Raw genomic sequence first — 19,701 nt, forward strand, 5'->3', positions numbered from 1 at the left:
AGACGTTTACTATGAGACATTACAAATACTTGGCAATAATTTCTTTTATATTACAAATATTTTGTTTAAATTTGTATATGTAGTGTTAAAACAGACTAAGAAGGAGTAATGGATATGGGAGAAAAATAATGAAATATAAATAATTAATTTCACATTTGTTGGCAGAATATGGCGATGACGATACACTAACCCACCGACTTGTGACAAGTTTACCGAAACATAATTTATGTGTTTATCCCAACTCATTCGATCCTAAATATAACGCAAAGTGTCTCCTATGGAGGAGAAAACGCGAGGCCCTCATCATCGGTCCCTGGAGAGGCAGCCAGAAACCAAGGAGCTACGCGGGTGGCATGCAGCTTCCCTGTCGGGAAACGAGGTGGAGCAGATGGACGGGGTAGAACCCCTTCCCAGTACATCAACTACCCTTCCGCACAGTTCTGGTCGTGGCCGCGGATTGGGGCCTCGCGGCGCGGACTCTGCCATGCCAGCAGGCAAGTTTGTTTGCGGGCTCAGGAGAACACTGGAATTGCCTTGTCTGCCCGCTCATGAACTCCGGGTTCTGACCAGGACGAGATAGAGTGGCAGGCACTGAAGAAACAAAAATCTAAAAAGCTCGTCACTCCTCCAAAGTGAAGCAACTGACTCACTTTGCCATGTGCTCCGGATTTCGTCCCTAAAATGGCTTCAGCACAACGAAAGTGTCGTGGCCTTCTAAGAAACCCGGATGTAGTAGAGCATATTCTCGAAGAGTACAAGCCACGAGCGCTGTGCTTGCAAGAGACGTCATTTGAGTTCCAGCCGTATTAATTTCCTTAGACGTTTCCAGGTTTTTGAGAAAGATCGTCCGAGCTTCGGCAGTTTCTCAGGGGGAGTTGCGGTGGTGCACCCAAGAAAAGTTCCCTGTACAGGGGTTCTACTGTCCACACCACCTGAAGCAGTTGCTGCTCGTGTCATGCACCATAAAGCTCTGACAGTATGCTATTTCTACCTGCCACCTTCTTTTACCTTCACATTTTCAGATTTTAACTCACTGTTAGACCAGCCTCATGAGTCTTCCCTTCTGATGGGTGATTTAAGTAGTCACAACCCTTTATGGGGGGAGCACACCTCGGGATGTCAGAGGAAAAATAGGAACTCAGTTTTAACCACACAAAGTCTTTGTCTTTTTAATACGGGCCGGCCAACCTGCTTTAGTCCATCAACCTTGTCATCAACTTCCATCGACCTTCCAGTTGGTGCTGCTACTTTACCTCCAAAGGATCTCTGGAGGGAAGATTCCAATACACCTGGAAGCGATCATTTTTCTCCTCTTTTACCCTGCAGTGTTGCCCCTCCTTCCCCCCCTAAATTTATACACGCCCTCCTCGTTGGAAGATTGACAAGGCTGACTGGAACCTGTTTGTGCAGGCACCGCTTTTAGTGTATTCTCGTCTGTATAGTCTCCCAGTTGATGAAGTCATCAACTGGGAGACATCAACATCATCGCAGCAGCCAAGTTGTCCATCCCGCAAACATCTCAATTTCACTTTAGAAGGCCAAACACTTCGTGGAATTCGGAATGTCAAGAGACACGCAAGAAACACAATCTGGATTGCGGTAATCTGAGGCAATACGCCCCTAGAGATAATCTCATATCCCTTCGCGAAATAAAGGCGTGTGCACGCTACATACGAAAAAAAAAGCCAAATCATTAAAGTTGGCAAGGCTATGTTTATACTATAAAAAGCAGCACGTCACCTAAGGAGGTCTCGGATCGAAGACACAAGATAAATGGTTCCTATGATGCATTTAAAATCCCCCTGTTTTGTAAGAATGGACCATGCCCACACACTGTCGAGGAACAAGCGGATATTTGTGGAGAACAATTTGAGTATGTATCTAGTTCACATAATTATTATCTAGTTTTTTTTCAACACAAACTGAAGGCTGAGAGCAACTCCTTGAAAACCTCAGGAGGTGAACATGAGCAATATAACGCTACATTCAACTTCCACTAGCTCCCCGCTGTTCTTCATATCACAAAGCATTCAGCTCTTGCACCAAATGGCTTATATTGTTAAATGCTACAGCATCTGTAGCATTTAACACTTAGCACTCCTTAGCAAAGAGTGCTAAGTGTCACCTTGTTCATAGCTAAATGAACTCCATTGGTTCTCTAACCCCTTGGTCGGTTCAGTATTTTCTTTACGTCGATTACTTACTAATTTCAGTTTACTCCTGTAACCTCTCAGTCTGTGAACATAGGGTTCAGCTGGGCGCCAACGAGCTTACTAAGTTGGCTGACAGTATTGGATTTAAGATTTCTCCTGAAAATACTGCACGTGCTTGTTTCACCCGCAACCTTGAAATCCTTATTTAACCATCCCTAACAATCTGCATTAGTAATGTAAGTGTCCGACCTCAGCACAAATATTTCCGTCTCACGTTTGATAGCGAACTGAATACTAATGCCCTTGTAAAAAGACTGAAACTGAAAACTCAAAAGTTGCTCAATATCATTAAGTTCCTCTCGCACCGGTCTCGGGGCTCAGATCGATTGTGCCTCTTGCGGATAAATCACTCTTCGGCACGCTCCCGACTAGACTATGGCTCCTTTGTTTATGGGTCTGCCAGACAGTCTGTGCTCAAAATTTTCGATGCCGTTCGTCATCTTGGGCCTCGTTTGGCTAAAGGTGCATTTCGTACATCCACTGTACCCAGTTTATATGCAGTGGGTAATGAGTGTTGAATCGAAAGACGTAGATGCGCATTGGGCATAATGTATTCTCTTCGCTTCCGATGTGTCCCCTAGCACCCCCCTCGAGGTGTTTTTCAAAAAACATGCTCGGAACGACACTTCCTCGCAAAACCTAGTGTGGCACCTCTGCTCAACGTGCGACTGAAGACCTTGGCAGAGTCTGTTGAATTAGAAGTGGCATCCCAGGTAGTCAAATTTCCCCGCATCGTAGTACCTTGGAAACACCCTGATATACACTGCAACCTGTCTCTTGCACAGTATAGCAATGGAAACACTCCAAGTGCGGTTCTTCTGTAAGAACTTTATAAACTCGCTCAATTGTATGAAGATCATACAAAGTTTTATAGAGATGAAACAAAAGCTGAGACTTTTTTTGGCTGCTCTATCATTGGCTTTTCAGTGGAAGTTGTAAAGCGGATAAATACTACCGCTACCATCCTGACTGCGGAGCTGTATGCCTCCTGCTGGCTACGGAACACATAGCTCGCCACAGGATACACCTGGCAGGGGTTTTCACTGATCCCCTTAGTGCCTTGCGAGCCATCTCCTCACTGCTGCCTACAAAGAACTGCCTTGTTGTTGAAATCCAGAACAAAATTATTGTGGCAGCTAGAAAGCATTGCACCATTGTATTTCGTTGGATTCCCAGTAGTTGTGGAAGTAAATTGGAGTTTTGTGGCGCAAGAGGAACTAAGGCTATGTTGCGCCAAGAAAGGATACTATTGCACAAGAGGATTTTGGTGAAGAAAGCTTTAGTGGCTGGTAATTTAAAAAAAATGTATAAAATAATACTAGGAGCTTATATTATAAACAATGCTACAATTTGTGTAAAAGATCAATACTTTTTAAAATCTTAAAAACCTTGGTGGGTGAGAGTAGTGGCTCATTTCCAAGCAACACACATAGGTGTAGAGGAACATCCTTTTTGTAGAGCTGGGAGACGTAATGGCGGCGTTTATCATCATATGCAGGGCATTCGAGAAAGATATGCAAGACACTCAAAGGTTCCTGGCAATGCTCACATTCCGGAGGGTCCTCCCCACGCAAAAGGTGTCCATGCGTCGGCCGCGTGTGCCCAATGCGTAGACGACAGAGGACTACCTTATAAAACTTGTCTCTATGCCTAGCACTCTTCCATTCACTAAGAAGGGGCTTAATCATGTGCAGTTTGTTAGACACCTGTAGGCTCCATTCTGTTTGCCACTGAGCTTTAACTTGATATTTGACTAGGGCACAGTAATCTCTGAATGGGATACCACTAATGTCCACAGTACGGGTGCCACAAGTGCCCGCAGCAGGAACTACCTCTTCATTCCCTGGGATTCCGACATGGCTCGGCACCCAGCAGAATAGAACATTACATCTTTTCCTGGTCGCTGCTGCTATTTTGTTTTGTAATAAAAGAATGAGGGCGTCCTTTGGGGTTTCAAGTGACTTCCGAGCCCGTAACGCACTCAGCGAATCTGTATATATAACTGACCGGGAGTTACGTGTTTGGATGATGTGTTCTATAGCAAGCAGAAGGCCGCGCAGTTTAGCAGTAAAAACAGTCGCCAACTAATCTGGCCTACGAACCCTTCTTACTGATGGGCCGATCATGGCACAGCCAACAAATGATTCCGTTTTTTGTGCCGTCTGTGTAATAGTGTGAATGAGAATCATGCTGCTTCTGGAGTTCGTAAAATTCTTGTCGCATGACCTCGGATGGGGTATCCTTTTTATTAATCTTTGTTAGTGAAAAATTGCAACGTGTGCACTTGAAATCCCATAGTGCCATCGTCTTTGGAACTGCAGCAACTGGAAGCTTACCGTCTATTCCAACTGTCTCTGCCATAATCCTATTTCTCATCGCGAATGCTAGGCTTGTTTTCAAACCTCCTTTTATATTTTGTGCCCTCCACTGCCTCCCGCACTGGATGCTGAGCGATTGATTGTATCCTTAATGAATACATAAATCCCAAGGAGAATCGCCGTCTGTCGAGGGATCTCTTTTCCCTCAGCGTAGAGACTGAGCACAGGCGACCTTCTGAAGGCACGTATTGCCAAGCGAAGTCCCTGATGATGGATGGGATTGAGTGCCTTAAAACCTCATGGCCTAGTAGATCCGTACACAAAGCTGGCATAGTTTAGGCGTGAGCCGATTACCAAGCGATAGATTTGCAAAATACATAGACGGTAGGAGCCCCATGCCTTGTGGGACAAGACTTTAAGGATGTTCAGTGATTTCTGGCACTTTAACTTCAGAATTTTTATATCAGGCACAAACGATAGCTTACGGTCAAAAGTGATCCCCAGAAACTTGTGGTCTACTTTCACCGGGATAGGGGTCTGTCGCATATATAGCGAAGGATTCGCAGGGACTCCCCTTATACTGGAGTAACAGACAGTAACTGTCTTTTTTGGAGAGAAACTAAAGCCGCTTTCATCTGCCCACTTTTGGAGCTTGTTGATAGCAACTTAAAGCCTCCGTTTTCAAAAAGAAAGATTGCACGATGAAATAGAGATTTGAAGGTCATCGACATAGAGTGAATATTGCACAGAGGAAGGTAGGGAACGGGATATTGAGTTGATCTTTACCAAAAAAGAGTAACGCTGAGGACAACCCCTTGAGGGACCCCAGTCTCCTGGACGAATTCTTGAGAGAAAGACACTCCTAGCTTCACGAGAAAGGTTCGATTAGAAAGATAGCTATTGATGGTAGCAAGCATCCTACCTAGTACCCCAACTTCACACAAATCACGAAGAATTCCATGACGCCATGCTGTGTCATATGCCTTCTTCATATAAAAAACACTGATACGTACAACTGTCTGTTCACAAAAGCTTCAGGAATTACGGTCTCAAGACGAACCAAATGGTCAACCGTAGAACGACAGGAACGAAACCCACATTTGATTCTTATCCAAGATGTTTTCCTTTCTCTAAATAGTACATAAGTCTTTTGTCCACAATACCCTCAAAAGTATTGCTCAAACAGCTAGTAAGGGCGATAGGGCGATAACTTGACACAGAAAAAGGATCCTCACCAGCTTATAAAAGAGTAACAACAGTGGCTACCTTCCATGCCGAAGGGAATTTGCCCTCGTGCCTTATTCGATTAAAAGGGTACAAAATAAGAAATAATGTGTTGGAAATGTGTTGGATGGAAATGTGTTAGCATCTGGTAGTGTATGCCATCAGGTGCTGCAGCTGAAGGCTTAGTTAAGTGAAGGACCATTTCGAGTTTATGCATCGTAAGAGGTAGACTTTAGTCATCATGGGCTGCACCTGTAGTCTTCACAGCATGCGATTCTGCACGCGCTTTGTATGCGAGAAATGCAGAAGAATAATGTTTGGAGCTCGATACAAGAGCAAAATGCTCACCGAGAAGATACGCTAGCTTCTTTAGACTTTCCGGACAAACCCCATTCTAGGAGAGGATTGGGACTGAGAAGGCATGGTATCTCCCTTCAATGCGATGAAGTTTGTCCCAGACTTCTTTGACTGTTGAAATACTGTTAATGGAATGGGCGTACCCCTGGAAGTTTTTGCGCTTTGACTGACGTCGGATGTACGTTCTCTGAGGTTTCATTTGCTTAAAGCAACGGAGGTTGCTTTGCGTGGGGTAACGTCGAAAGGTACCCCAGGCTCAGTTTTGTTTTTTCCGTGACAGTCCACTCTTGATCCCACCACGGCTTGGGTTGCAGCGGGAGATGCGCGGGAGTCCTAGGAATAGCAAGCTGTGCAGCTTGAAGAATAAAATTAATTAACAACTCTGCAACTTGTTCGACAGAAAGTTCATCAAGTGACGTGCATGCAAGTTGTGTCGCCTCAGTGAAAAGAGACCAATTCGCTTTCTCAAACTTCCAACGGACAGTCCACGTTGGCATGCACTTTACAGGAATGGTGTTCTTTAAGAAAATAGGAAAGTGATCACTTCTATATGGGTTAGTGCCTGCTGCCCATGTAAAAGAAGTAAAAATGGATGCACTACCGATGGAAAGATCAGCACATGAGGACGATAATGATGATGGGCTAAAATTGTTCGGTTCTCCAGTGTTAAAAAGGCAAAGTGCATGCGACATTAAAATTGACTCGACCATTTGACCACGGGCATCGATGTGGCCACTACCCCACAAAAAATTGTGTGCGTTAAAATCGCCAAGTAAAAGAAAGGTTCAGGAAGTTGATGTAAAAGCGCACTATAATCATTTGTCGAAAAGGAGGAATGTACGCGGAACATACAATCACCACTTTGTGAAGGAGGATGCACACCGCTTCTGCCTCTAGCCCAGTATTAAGAGCGATTCCAGATCAGGGAAGGTGCTTTGGAACAACCACTGCAACTCCTCCCGCAAAAACAGACACACCCTCTCTGTCTTTTCTAAAAATATGATAGCGTCTAAGAAAATTTTGTATGCTTGGAACTGAGATGCGTTTTTTTATAAACATGAAGCAAGTGGGTGGTGTTCCTCCGGGAGAAACTCAATATCATCAAAGTTCCTCAGTAGACCTCGGCAAGTCAACTGGATGATTGCCGTCATTCTTCATGGAATTTTAAGTATCAGAGAAGTGGTAGAGAAAAAGGGGGTGATGTGTGCGATGATCTGATCTAGGAGGAAATACTGTTGTTTTCCCTTTATGCTTTTGTTTCTGGATTCGCCACTCCATTTTCTCAGGATCTGGCTCTGGAGCAGAATGGTTGCCGGTATCTGCAGTTTTTCTGCGTCTGGTGACTTCTCGCAGGCCTGCCAGAAGCCTTAGAGTTGTCTAGGGATCGCGGGGCAACCCACGGTCCCTGCCTTGACCTGATGGGGCGGCGGTCAATGTGCTAGGTCTGCCCACAGTCCAGTCTGTATCATCTGTCGCACGTGGCAGGTGCTGCTTCCTAGACGGGGAAGTTCTCGCTAGGGAAGAGGAGCGGGAGACTGGCTCCGTGGACTGAGTGACGGGACCAGGAGGTCGAGACTAGAAACCTGCACGGGCCTGATTTTCTAGGCCCGGCCCGACCCGGCCCGGCAGAGGCACGACCCGGGCCCGGCCCGAGCCCGACAGAATATTTATTTTTCTAGGCCCGGCCCGACCCGGCCCGGAAGAGGCATAGCCCGCGCCCGCCCCGGGCCCGGCAGAATTTTTAGACAGAAGTTCGAGCCCGGCCCGAGCCCGACAAAAATGTTTTAAATATAAGCCTGAGTCCGGCCCGAGCCCGATAGTTTATGTTCATGAGCCATAAAGCATAAAGCGAGCATATTTGATTTAAATTTCTTTTGGACTTGGAACGAGATTTTTCGACACAATAAATATCCCGACCTTGTGTATTTTCGAGAATATTGGCGATATATGCAGTGTATAAGTGACTTAAAAAAAAAAGTGCCGTATTCTTTATTTATGTATTTCTTGAAGAGATATCGGGCTTTTCGTTTTTCGATTCGTTTCAGAGAACTTTTCTCTCTACATGTTTTTGTGAAGAAATAATCAGAATCATACTAGTGCATATTCAAAAAGGTGTATAAGCATAAAAATATCTAGTCAGCTTATATTTGGCGGCATAGTAACGCTCCCTGCACAAAAGCAAAATCAATCTCACGTTGTTTTTCTTGTGTTCAGTTTGAAGCGCAGAGAAAAAATATACTCATGTTGTACTTTGCTACTGGAGTGCCCTCGGTTTCTTGACCGAACTTTCTCACTATGGTGGAGGAATCCATACGTTTCCTTTTATCCACGTGAAAGCTTTCCAAGTGCAAGACTTTTTTTTAACAGCAGCTTAGTAATTTTGCATTTCGCATGTTTGTTTTAATTGAACCGAAAAGATCAATGAGCAGCTTTTTCGTTTTCAACATTTTAAAATTTGTGGCACACGACCGCCCAGCCACGGCCCGCAAAATATTTTGTTCAAGCCCGAGCCCGGCCCGGGCCCGAGAAAATGCGTGGTACCCGGCCCGAGCAAGGCCCGCGGGCCGGGCCGGGCTGTGCATGGATGTTTGGGCTGGCCCGGGCCCGTGCAGTGCTCCAGTCGAGACGAAGGCGTGACCTCCATCGCTACTGTGGCACCTAGGTCCTTGGTGCGACTAGGTGCATCTGCTGCTTTCGCAGTTGAGATAGAATGCCCAGGAATGGTAAGCTTCAGCCTTCCCTTTTCACTGAGGCTGCCGGTGCTGACGCGGCTGCACGAGCGAGGGACATCAGGGAATTAACCGTAGCAAAGCCCGGGCTCGAGAACCAGTATGGTGGCCAGGCATAACTGCGGAGATCACTTCCATGGTTACCAATTTTGAACAGTGCGCCTCCACTCGTGTGAACCTGTCGGAGCCGCTCGTCTGCACCCCTCTCCCTGGTCGTCCGTGGGATATGCTCGGCGTGGACCTCTTCCACCTTAATGGACAGACCTTCATCCTAGTAGTGGACTACTACTCCCGATTCCCAGAGGTTGTAACGCTAAGAAGCACGAGAGCTCAGGTTGTCATCGACGTGATCAAGGGCATCTTCGCTCGAAATGGAATTCCTCAGCGCTTAAGGTCTGACAACGGTCCTCCATTTTTTTCGAGAGAGTTCACATATTTCGCTAAATCTTACGGGTTTGACCACGTAACCAGCAGCCCTCACTTCGCGCAGTCTAATGGAGGAGCTGACAGAATGATCCGGATAATACGATACCTCTTTCGGAAGGCAGATGACCCGAATCTGGCCCTCCTCAGCTACCCAGACACCCCGGAATTGAACGATATCAGCCCAGCCCAGTTTTTGATGGGGAGGCAGCTGAAAACACCAGTTCCTAAGTGCGACGAGCAGCTCCTTTCAAATTGGCCAGCGAGAGACAAAGTCGCGAGCAATGATTTAGCCTACAAAAGACAACAGGCTGCAAACTACAACCGGCGTCACGCGGCCAGGGACCTGCCGTCACTTCGAACCGGAGAGCAAGTCTGGGTGTGACCTGATCAAGTGCGCGCTACAGTGTTGAGTCTAGCTCAACGACCACGAAGTTATATGGTGGAGACAGAACGTGGTGGTGTTCTTCAACAAAATCTCCGCCATCTTGTGCCTTTCGGTGGAGAGGCACAACCACAAGATGAGCCCGAATCAGCGCAACACGCCTTGGTTCCTGTACAACCACGACTTGCAAGCCCGACAGGGCCGCCCCCTGCCACTGAGCCGGTCCCAGTCCCAACTGACAGCGACGGTGTTTTGCGAATTCGTAGTTGCCAACGTGTTGTTCGGCCGACTCGTTTAAACTTGTGAAGTTTTATGTCGTGGGCTTCCTCAATCTTTCATCTTTCATAAACGGGGAGATGTAGAGGTCGCCACCTATTGACTTTGTAATTAGTCTGCCGTAGACTGACGCCGACCCACTGCAGGCTCGATTCCTTGGACATGAGATGATGATTATAGCGTCCTGAAGGATACCGTCGAGGACGATTCACTTCAGACACCATGTTTGATGGATCGAGGGCCCGTACCGTGAGGACAGGGTGCAGCGAGCCAGGATGCGACCGACACGTTCCCGAACACAATAGAGAAATGAATTTAATCAAGCGACATCAACTAAGTACAGTGAGAGGGGGCGCGACAGGAATGCGGCAGCCTATTCACAAAGTCGATAGGCGGCGACCTCTACAATGACCGGGACCATCATTGACGATCGAACGTCAAAACACCCATGACAAAATATAATTGATTTTCACGGACTACTGTGCAAGAGCTTCGAAGATTTGTCATTACTTCTCTTCAAACATTTTTAAATAAAAAAGAATCAGGAGTTCTGAGGAGTCTCGTGAACAAACTTTGTTTACATTTGTATGGGATACCTACCTACCCAAGAAAACTCGAGGGGTTTTCTTAAAGGGGCACAGGCACTCCAAATTATATATGTATTGCCCGAAACGACGAGGCATCATCATTTACTGTAAACGACTTAATTTTCGTGGGCTCAATCATTCGGAATTTAGGTTAAAGCTGAAGTTCTGCAATAATTCGCGGGTTATAAATTTTGCGACGCGGTGTGATCTCAATATATATTCCAATGTGTTTACATTTTACCGGAATTGTTCGCGGAACCTATTTTTTTGCGAATTGTAGGCGAATCGCGTAATTCGCGAAAATTGGGTCCTCGCAAAAATTAAGTCGTTTACAGTAGATTGAAATATATAAAAATTGCTTTTCTGCGATAAAAAAAATAATAATTTCCAAAACGGGTCTTTGCTGCCACTTGCTGCACCGAAACGAAAGTTTCGTAACACGGTAGCGTATGCGATGTTTCTGGTCCTCGCACCCTCTACATCTCCGTCCAAAATGATTATTGTGATCATGCTCCATTGCACTTTACAAGACCCTTAAGGGGATACTCCGCCGATTTTTGAGCTACCTCAAATAACTATATTTTCTGACTCCCCGGCCTTTACCCTTTCTGGTATGCTATTTAGTATCGTGAAATTCATAATAGTTATTCCGAAATCGGCAAATGAAAATGATGCAAAGACAAACATTCAAATATACCCGCCCTTTTCAGGGCCGTGACGTCAGTGGATGGTTAAAATTGCCAGTCGGGCGAGCTGTCTAAAAAATAGAATATGCCAATCATTTGTTCTGTGCTGGAGCGCGGGGACTGGAGCGAGCTTCCAAAGCATTCATTTGACACCATAAAACTGCTTCGAATCAGTTGGGTACAAATTCTACAGTCCAAAGAGGGAACCCCAGCACTTCCACTGACGTCACTTTTTCATTGTTGCCAGTAGAGACTTTCAGTTTGAAAAACACGGTGAGGACCGAAATTGTAAATTCAATAACTTCGTGAAAAAAAAATTATTTTGACCTAATATTTGGGATACTATTTTGGCGATGTTGTTTGGCGAGTTTAGCGAAATTTCAAGAAAATCGGGGACCATGAAGAAATCGGCGGAGTACCCCTTTAACCAAACATCGAATAGCACCTTCCATAACGTGCTTATGTGAGCCACCACAAATCATAAAAACAGGAGTGCTACCGCTTATTTCCCGCTCACTCACAGTACAGCTATGGTGCCCGGAGCGCGTCTTCGTTCCCTTTGTCAACAGCCTTATCTTTTACCCCCTTTCCCCCGCACGCATATCGCAGCTCACCGGACATTCACACCAAGTTGCACGCCCAAGCACCCGCACTGTCGCATATCGTGCTTCATTTTTTCCCCGAGTAGCTCAGAGCTGGAACTGCATTTCTTACGCTGTTGCAATCAATTGCCCATCCACATTCATGAAAAAGATGACAGGACACGTCGGGCTTTAAAATCGTTTGGCATTTATATATAATACATTCATGTACCCACCCCTTATGTAATACCCAATCGGGGGTCATTAAGGTAACAAAATAAAATTAAATGAAAAGGATAAAGGCTAGCATAAGTTGCGAACTGGTATATTGTTCTTCATATGTATACTGTATTATAATTTCGATCCTTGTGGACATCTGGACATTACTCTGCAGAAATGGAATCCTCACTGTATGTTGCGGTTTTATTTTCCCTTGTGACATTACAGATTGAATGGCTGAAACTATTAAATTATTGGTTTGAACCGGCCAATATGACACTCAATGAGAGCGAACGTGTGATTGTAAAGGAGCCTGAATACATTAAACGTATTGAGGAACTTCTGGAAGGAGAAAATATGTAAGTCAGCGCATACAATTACACTATTATCAAATTTAGATATCACAAACCTACGTGCAAAACGATTTGTCTTCACGTTCCCCCTGGGTTTATAAACATTGTAAGGTGTGCAGTATTCAAAAAAATATTGCCACCCGCAGGGTCGATAAAGAAACGCTCGGTCACGGACTTCTAGAGGATTCGCGTTCATTCTCGCACCAGACGTAACTTTCCTCCTGCTTTCTTGTTCTCGAAAGTGACAGTTCATCCTCGCCCCGAGCACGCGACGCTCGAACTTTCTCTGCCGAACTTTCGAGATAGTGACGCACGGTAGATAAGCAGCTGCCCGCGACCTTGTCGAGTCAATCTCGCTAGCGCTCTGTAGTGCCGCCGAATCACGGCCCGCTTTTCTGCTGCCTGACGCTCTGTCGTTACTTATTTTTGTTTAGCACAAGTTCGTCAATTAAACCTTTATCCTTCAATTCAGTGTTCGGCTTCTCGTCACCTGCATTCGTGACATTTGTGGTGGAGGAGCTGGGTAAACCTTTACCTTTCAGGCCTTACAGTGCATGGAATGCAGTGCTTAAGGAGGCATTGCTTAGATTTCTTTAGAAGACGTTACAACGTCATGTACAAAAGTGAAGACAAAAAAATGAAAACCGCTTACAACTCCCTGTAACGCCGAATTAGAGTGCAGCTCTTGAGGTATCCCTACTGAAAAAAAAAAAAAAAAAAAACATTTGGCGCCTATATGAAAGTAAACGGGTTCATACCGTTAACAGTTTAGCCATACCGGCCACCACTTTGTCAAAGGGGTCACCCGCATGGCTCAAAGGGGTCCGCGTATGAGCCATAACGGTCACCTATTTGACCGTTATGGCTCGTACGGGTCTCTTCTTTGTTCTCTTCTTTGGCAAACGGGTCAGTTGCCTGGGCAAATGGTTTCACTCGTTTGGGCAAAGTTGTCGCACGTTTGCTCAAACCGGTGACCATGTTCCACAGTCGGGTGACCGGTGACCGGCAAGCGGTACCGGTTTAATCAAACGGCTCTCCGCATAGTAACGCCAGTTTCAGCAGTGGCAGCCTGTTCGGGAAGGCCAGGAGTGCCGGTTCATCGATTTACCATCGTCCGCGTAATGCAAGTAATTATATTAATATTTTGATTGCGCTGAGGTTCGTTTATGCTGCAACAACAATAAATTTTGTTTACGTAAACATGCGGCGTTCCGAGCCGGTATCTTTGAGAGAATTTTAACACTTTTGCGTTTTTGTTACCTCAATTTACTTATTGAGCTCGAACCTCTCGCGCAGAGGAAGCGACCGCGTGAAAGAAAATATTTCTAGACTCCATTTCACCGATCTCACCAGCCAGTTTGACTACGCCACCGCTGCCGCAATGCATCGAGGGAACTTTAGTCTCTGTGCGCGCGACAAACTCGCTGGAGCTCTGCGCGTGCACGGTACGAACAGTCTTTTGCACTTCCGATTGCCTCCCGTGAACTAAAGTTATGGCTGCCTCGCGCATGCGTCGAACGCTTCGGGAGATCGGTCTATTCAAGACTCAGCGAAAGTAACGTGCGAGCACGTGGCTGCACGAACATCGAGCATTGCGAGAGCAGGCCCGCTGTTGCAGCAGTCAAATTACGAGCTCGTACTGGGTGCGTTTTCGCTCGGGGGCAAGCCGAGCTGCAGGCCCGGCGCGCGCCATTTCCAGCATTCAAGTGTGCTGCAAAAATTCGCCCGCTTTCCGAGGCTGCAAACGCGGCGCAATCAACTTTTTGTGATAATCCGAAGAGAGGCGGAAAGCGCGTGTACAGCGGTACACCGGTTGGTGCACCCTCTCCCCTAACATTGACCGGAATAAAAAAAAAAAAAAAACCTAACCGCGAGTTTTTTTTTTTTTTTTTTTTTTTTTTTTTATACAAGGGTGGGGTGTGTCACGGTCTCCTGCGCCTTGACCTCGCCCCCTCCCTCGTCTCTGGTCAGCTCTGTCACGTGATCCACAGCAGCGCGCGAGCTACAGGCTGATAAGCATCGAGATCGAGAAGGGCGCGCGCCTGGCAGCCGATTTTTTCTGTGTCTGCTTGTTTTCAGTTGCAGTTCGAACTTCGCTGGTCTTTCCTGCTTCTATCTGTCATCTAATCCTGCGGACTTATTAGGATGTCTCTCGACACCGTATTGGATGTGCACCAAAGCTATCAGTGTTCGAAAAGTCCTACGCGTATATCGGCAACAAGCGATTCTTAAAAGAAGTCAGGAATTCTAGCGGTTTGGTTGGGTTCGGCAAATGACAGCTTGTGCGCCGCATTGTGTTGAAACTTCAAGGAGCCTTCCTTCTCGTTTTTGTGTTTGTATGGTTGTCCTGCTTTGAGCGTGTCGACGTATATTTTGGATTGCTTCTTTCAAGGCAGCTATTATTATGGTAAGTGCGCTGCAACCTACTTGTTGGCAACGATTGACCGCTCTTCTACGCGTACTCTTCCAGATTATCCATAGAATTATGCAGCGTCTAATCTCGCGGCAAGCGTTGAATAATTTCCTCCAAAGTTTGCCATATGGTCTGAAATTACCTCGGCGCTATAAAAGCTTAGAGTGCCTCTTCACATTTCACAGATCGCTTGCGCGTTTGTACTTGTCTACGGAATAAGTTGTAATCAACTTCTAGGCGAATTCACCATCTTCGCAGGGCACCGGGAACGGTGCCCTGCGAAAATGGCGACAGCGGGAGTGTACGTATGCGCAGAAGCTTAATGGGAAACGGTCCATTCTGTCGGCGCTCCGATCTTATCCAAACCTTTGATCCCGACAGTAAACGCGCGGGCTTGTGGAACAAACGGCGTAGAATGTACAGTGCGTAGCACACTTGCTTCTCAAAATAACAAAAGGGTTCTCTCATTTACCAGAACGCACATTTACAGGAACGCGACATTTACAGGAATAACAAAAAGGTGCGTCGGCTCCCATGCATCGAACCTCGGACCATTTGTGTCGGAGTCAAGTACGTAAAGCATGGACGCGCTTGCTAGGAGATTCGAGTGGCAATATTTTAGCTGCATATATGGTCTTGTCCTATAATTCTTGCTTATTTGGACGTGCGCCGGTTAGTAGAATATTAGACATAGAGGTGAATACCTACGCTGGATGAATGTGGCGACCTATTCACAAACGCCGTTCTAATATGTACGTGATCTGGCGCATTTTTTCCGCAGATCTACGCTGTACAATTTTGTGTACTGGACTCGGATCCGAGCTCAAGGTGCTGGGGCATCCAAAAACCTAGAAAAGCTCTTCTTTAACTTTAATAAAGAGGCATTCGGCGTAAAGAAAGACAGACCATGGTGGAAGAAGTGTCTCACCCGTATATCAAGCTCAATGACACACGCATTAGGTCGTCTTTACGTGGACAAGAGGTTTGATCCCAAAGCCAAGAAAACTGTAAGCAAAACATTTCAAGATCCCGATAAATGCGTTTCGTTGACTAAACCTTCGAAATAGTATAATTAGTTAATTTTTTAAACAAACTTCACCTGCACTGAAAATGCCTGCCTTTTCTAAATGCATATAAAGGCTTTGTCCGATAATTTGTTGTTTACTGTATCCGGATTTGAATAAAAAAAATTACGAATATCCATTCTGAGTTTGAATAATAAATAGAATGATTCTAATATATGTGTTTAAGGGGCACGTTATCTATTTAATATTATTCGTAAAAAAGCAAAATAGGCGAAATTAAATTAGGGACCTAAATGCTATCAGTGCTATTCAACATAATATATAAGAAAGTGGTAGTGCCATTCGAGCAAATGCTAAAAACAAGCTACGTAATCGTTTACTTGGCTGGCATATTTCCACTAAATTATAGATCATGATTGATTCAGCCTGCAGACGAACATGCCCACCCTTAGGAGACTCAGAATTTGTTCCACAGAAAGCATTACGACGTGTGCTCGAACATTAGCCAGTATGTTTTAAGCTAAAGGTATGGGTAAATGCTGAAAACTGCCGGTCATGTAATCACACAGCGGACATGCCAGTTATTCTACTGTAGTTGTCTTCTTTGCAATTTCTAAGACTAGTGTAGTTGAAAAGTGTATATAGTAGAGCTAGTCGAACCACCTATGGTCTTATCTGATTGAAAATTACCTTATACTGTGGTAAAACATACGAAACTTGGTAGAAGCAAAATCACACGGGAAAGAGAACGTCTGAACGTCGGCTACTGCAAAACTGTGACCCCACATTAGAAATGGAAACTTTAGTTATCGAACAATAACACCCAACTGTAAGAACTGCACACTGTCAAAGCAAACGCCGAACTACCCCAGACTGAACCCTTTGCCCCCAAAAGACCCTTTAAAATTCTGCTTAGAAATTTCTTCTTTACTAAGAACAAACCAGTGGTTTTGAACAAAGACATTATATTAAATTCAGGTTCAATAGAAATTGTAAATTCTCATAAGACTTTAGGCGCTATTTTTCTTTTTAGAAAATATGTTAGGAATGATCATATGCATCATGTTAACTCTAAGTTTTCAGGTGCTAAAGGGTTAATATATCGTCATCAATCTGTGCTCCCAACCTCTGTAAAAGTACTATTTAAACTTCATTTTTTTATTCTTTCTTAACATACTGCTATCGGGTTTGAGGCAATACTACTCTCGCAAACTTAAAATAAAAGAAAAACTACATATATTACTGAAAAAATTATGAAGAACTATTTCAGGCGTTCTATAAAAATCTCATACCGAATAACTATTTAAACGCTTCGAAGTGCTTGATATTAAAAAAAAATTACAATTACAAGCTTAAGACACATAAGAAAATTGAGTTTATTGACTGAATTAGCCCCCTATGTATGTTTACTCCACTCGTTTGTCGAATGCTGGAAAATTCCTAGATCTAAAACTAACTATAGCTATCAAATACAAAAATTTACGCTTCCTTAGTTTTTGAATTATGTAGACAAGAAAAAAAAACTAGAGACACAATTTTATTTTCTGAACTACGTCGTATTTTTTTATTTCTCGAACAATAGTGTGTGTGTATGTTGTTTGTGCTTTTTGCTTAGTTTTCATAATAGAACTCGATAATTTCTTTTTTACCTTTTTGTACCTTTTTTAAATACTTTGTTTCTGATAAGGGGGCAGAGGGCTCGTCAAGCTGTCTATGAACATCTTTTTTCCTCGGGCTCTTTTATCTGAAATCTATCATTGATAAAATGTATTATTATTATCAAAAAGGTAGGCAAAAGTTTCCACAGTCTTGTGAAATTTTCAACATGATCAACATCCACCAACTCGCACGAACACTCGCTGCGTTTTGTCTATCATCTGGCTCAATCGCTTCAAACTTTAGTTTTTATCATAAATCTTTATATATTGTAATCATTACAATGCCTCAGAGCGTTCCCACTCACCTGTATTTGTAGGGATGACCGGGAAATGCAATTTTTTAAACGAAAAGAATGCATTTCACAACACGGTTTTCCCACTGCTATAGCTGTAGAGACCAATCTGGTATCAATTCTAAACTTAGTGCCACCGATCGTCAGTGAGCGCGGGCGTAAAAGTTCCGTGTACTTTTATTTGTAAAAGCGGTTTGACTTGGTTGATCATTCAATGGTTTTACATAAATTAAGGTCATATGGAGTGGATAAAAAAGTTTTTCTATTTACTTAGAGTTATTCTTCAGAAAGAGACAATCTGTTTAAATATTGGGATTACATTCTATGCCTTATCTATCATACTCGAGTGTGCCGCAAGGGTTCATACTATGGGCAATTATTTTCAATGTATTCATAAATGATCTCAGTTTCTGTAACCGCCATTCAAATATTTTTTTACAATATGTTGATGACTGCATTTTCTTTCGGCAGGCTTCATCTAGTCACGACTGTGTACTACTAATGAATAATGTTAATGTGGTGCATCATTGGTGCGACCGCAATATAACTCTAAATCCTTATAAAACGGTGGTTTCGTCCCTTCTACTTAGGGTTCAGTGCCAGAGAGATATAGAAGTATACGTTAAGTAAACGTTGCCTTTCAATTAAGATGTTCCGAACATTACAAATGCTGCGTTTCGAGTGTTAGGCATCATTCATAGTATTTTGGAAGAACTTTTATTCTGAATTTGTATATTCGATTTGTACCATTTTTTCATGCGTACGAAACTTGAGCCTGATTCGGCCGTTTGGAATTGCGTTGGTTTTAGTAACCAAGCAATGATAGAAAAAGTGAAGACATTGTATTTATTACTGTTTACTTTACCACCTTGGTCGCACTGTTCATTTCAATTATGCTAGACTCTGGCGACGATATGGTTGTTTGGCACTAAACACCAGAAAACTAGAGCGATCTCATTTTTACATAAACACTTGCACAGTTTAGTAGACTATCCGAGCCTGGCGTCAGGTATCGACCTATATATACCAAGGGTAATATTAAGAGTTACTGCCACTTTCTTTGTTGGAAAGATAAATCTAACCAGACCCATGAACATAATACATTTTTATAACACGCTCTGTACATCAGCATTGGCATCTTCAACTCTTGTATGCAAATGATCAAGCGTTTTTTACTAATATTTAACTGTTTTCTGTAAGTCCTAAACATGTTTTTTGTGAACTTCTCAAAATATGCCGCGAATGTTGTTTGCTACTTTCGTACCTGTATTTATTGCTTTTTGCTTAGCGTAATTGCAATTGTTTTGTTACACTTTTCGCCAGTTTCATTAACCATACAAATTGTGTATATTAATGACACACAAAATGTGCTTTTCAATCACTATTCTGGCATTATCTGTCCTTAGCACGGAAAATAAAGAGTTGAATGGATGAACGAATTGATTCAGTAAATCAATCTAGACTAAGGGCACCTCTTCGCCACAAATGTACAAAACATATTGCTAAGAAATGAATCGCTGAATTCCATTGAAACTAACATTAGTTCATACGTCCACCCTGTGGTCAAGCATGTTAGAGCAGTTCCCAGCAGAACAGAGCTTATGGCCCGAACGTTCTTGTTGCAGTACCCGACTAGCTTTCTCCCCGTGTTTCCTATTTCGATGTCAATTTGCATCATTCAGATGTGCGGTAGATAAACCACGACTGCGTGATTCACGTTAAAGACCCCAGCTGTCATAGTACAGTGGCTATGTTGTTTCTGCACGAAGTCGAATCTGCTTCGGCCTATTCTAAGCCCAGATTAAGATCTCGCAGTGTAAATATTTCAAATGCAAAGTAAGTTTTAGTTTTTGTTCAAAGTGTATAACCTGCAATTGCACGGTCAGGTAAGGATTGATGGGCATAAGGAAGCTTATGCCCATCATCATGTAACTAGCTTTCAATAGACGTTTTATGCCTAC

At 44.0% G+C, this 19,701-nt stretch overlaps 1 protein-coding gene across 1 annotated transcript in view; it reads left to right on the plus strand.

Annotated features, from left to right (window-relative positions):
• The window catches only part of LOC8041670 (neprilysin-4-like), a 136,542-nt gene that overhangs the window by 46,047 nt on the left and 70,794 nt on the right, over positions 1 to 19,701 (plus strand). Inside the window, exons 8-9 of the mRNA XM_040217498.1 lie at positions 12,227 to 12,357; positions 15,546 to 15,771. Of these exons, the coding sequence (XP_040073432.1) occupies positions 12,227 to 12,357; positions 15,546 to 15,771 (357 nt within the window). The remainder of the gene's footprint in view (positions 1 to 12,226; positions 12,358 to 15,545; positions 15,772 to 19,701) is intronic.

The sequence above is a fragment of the Ixodes scapularis genome, unplaced genomic scaffold, assembly GCF_016920785.2.
Source record: "Ixodes scapularis isolate PalLabHiFi unplaced genomic scaffold, ASM1692078v2 ptg000292l_1__unscaffolded, whole genome shotgun sequence".
Taxonomy (NCBI): domain Eukaryota; kingdom Metazoa; phylum Arthropoda; class Arachnida; order Ixodida; family Ixodidae; genus Ixodes; species Ixodes scapularis.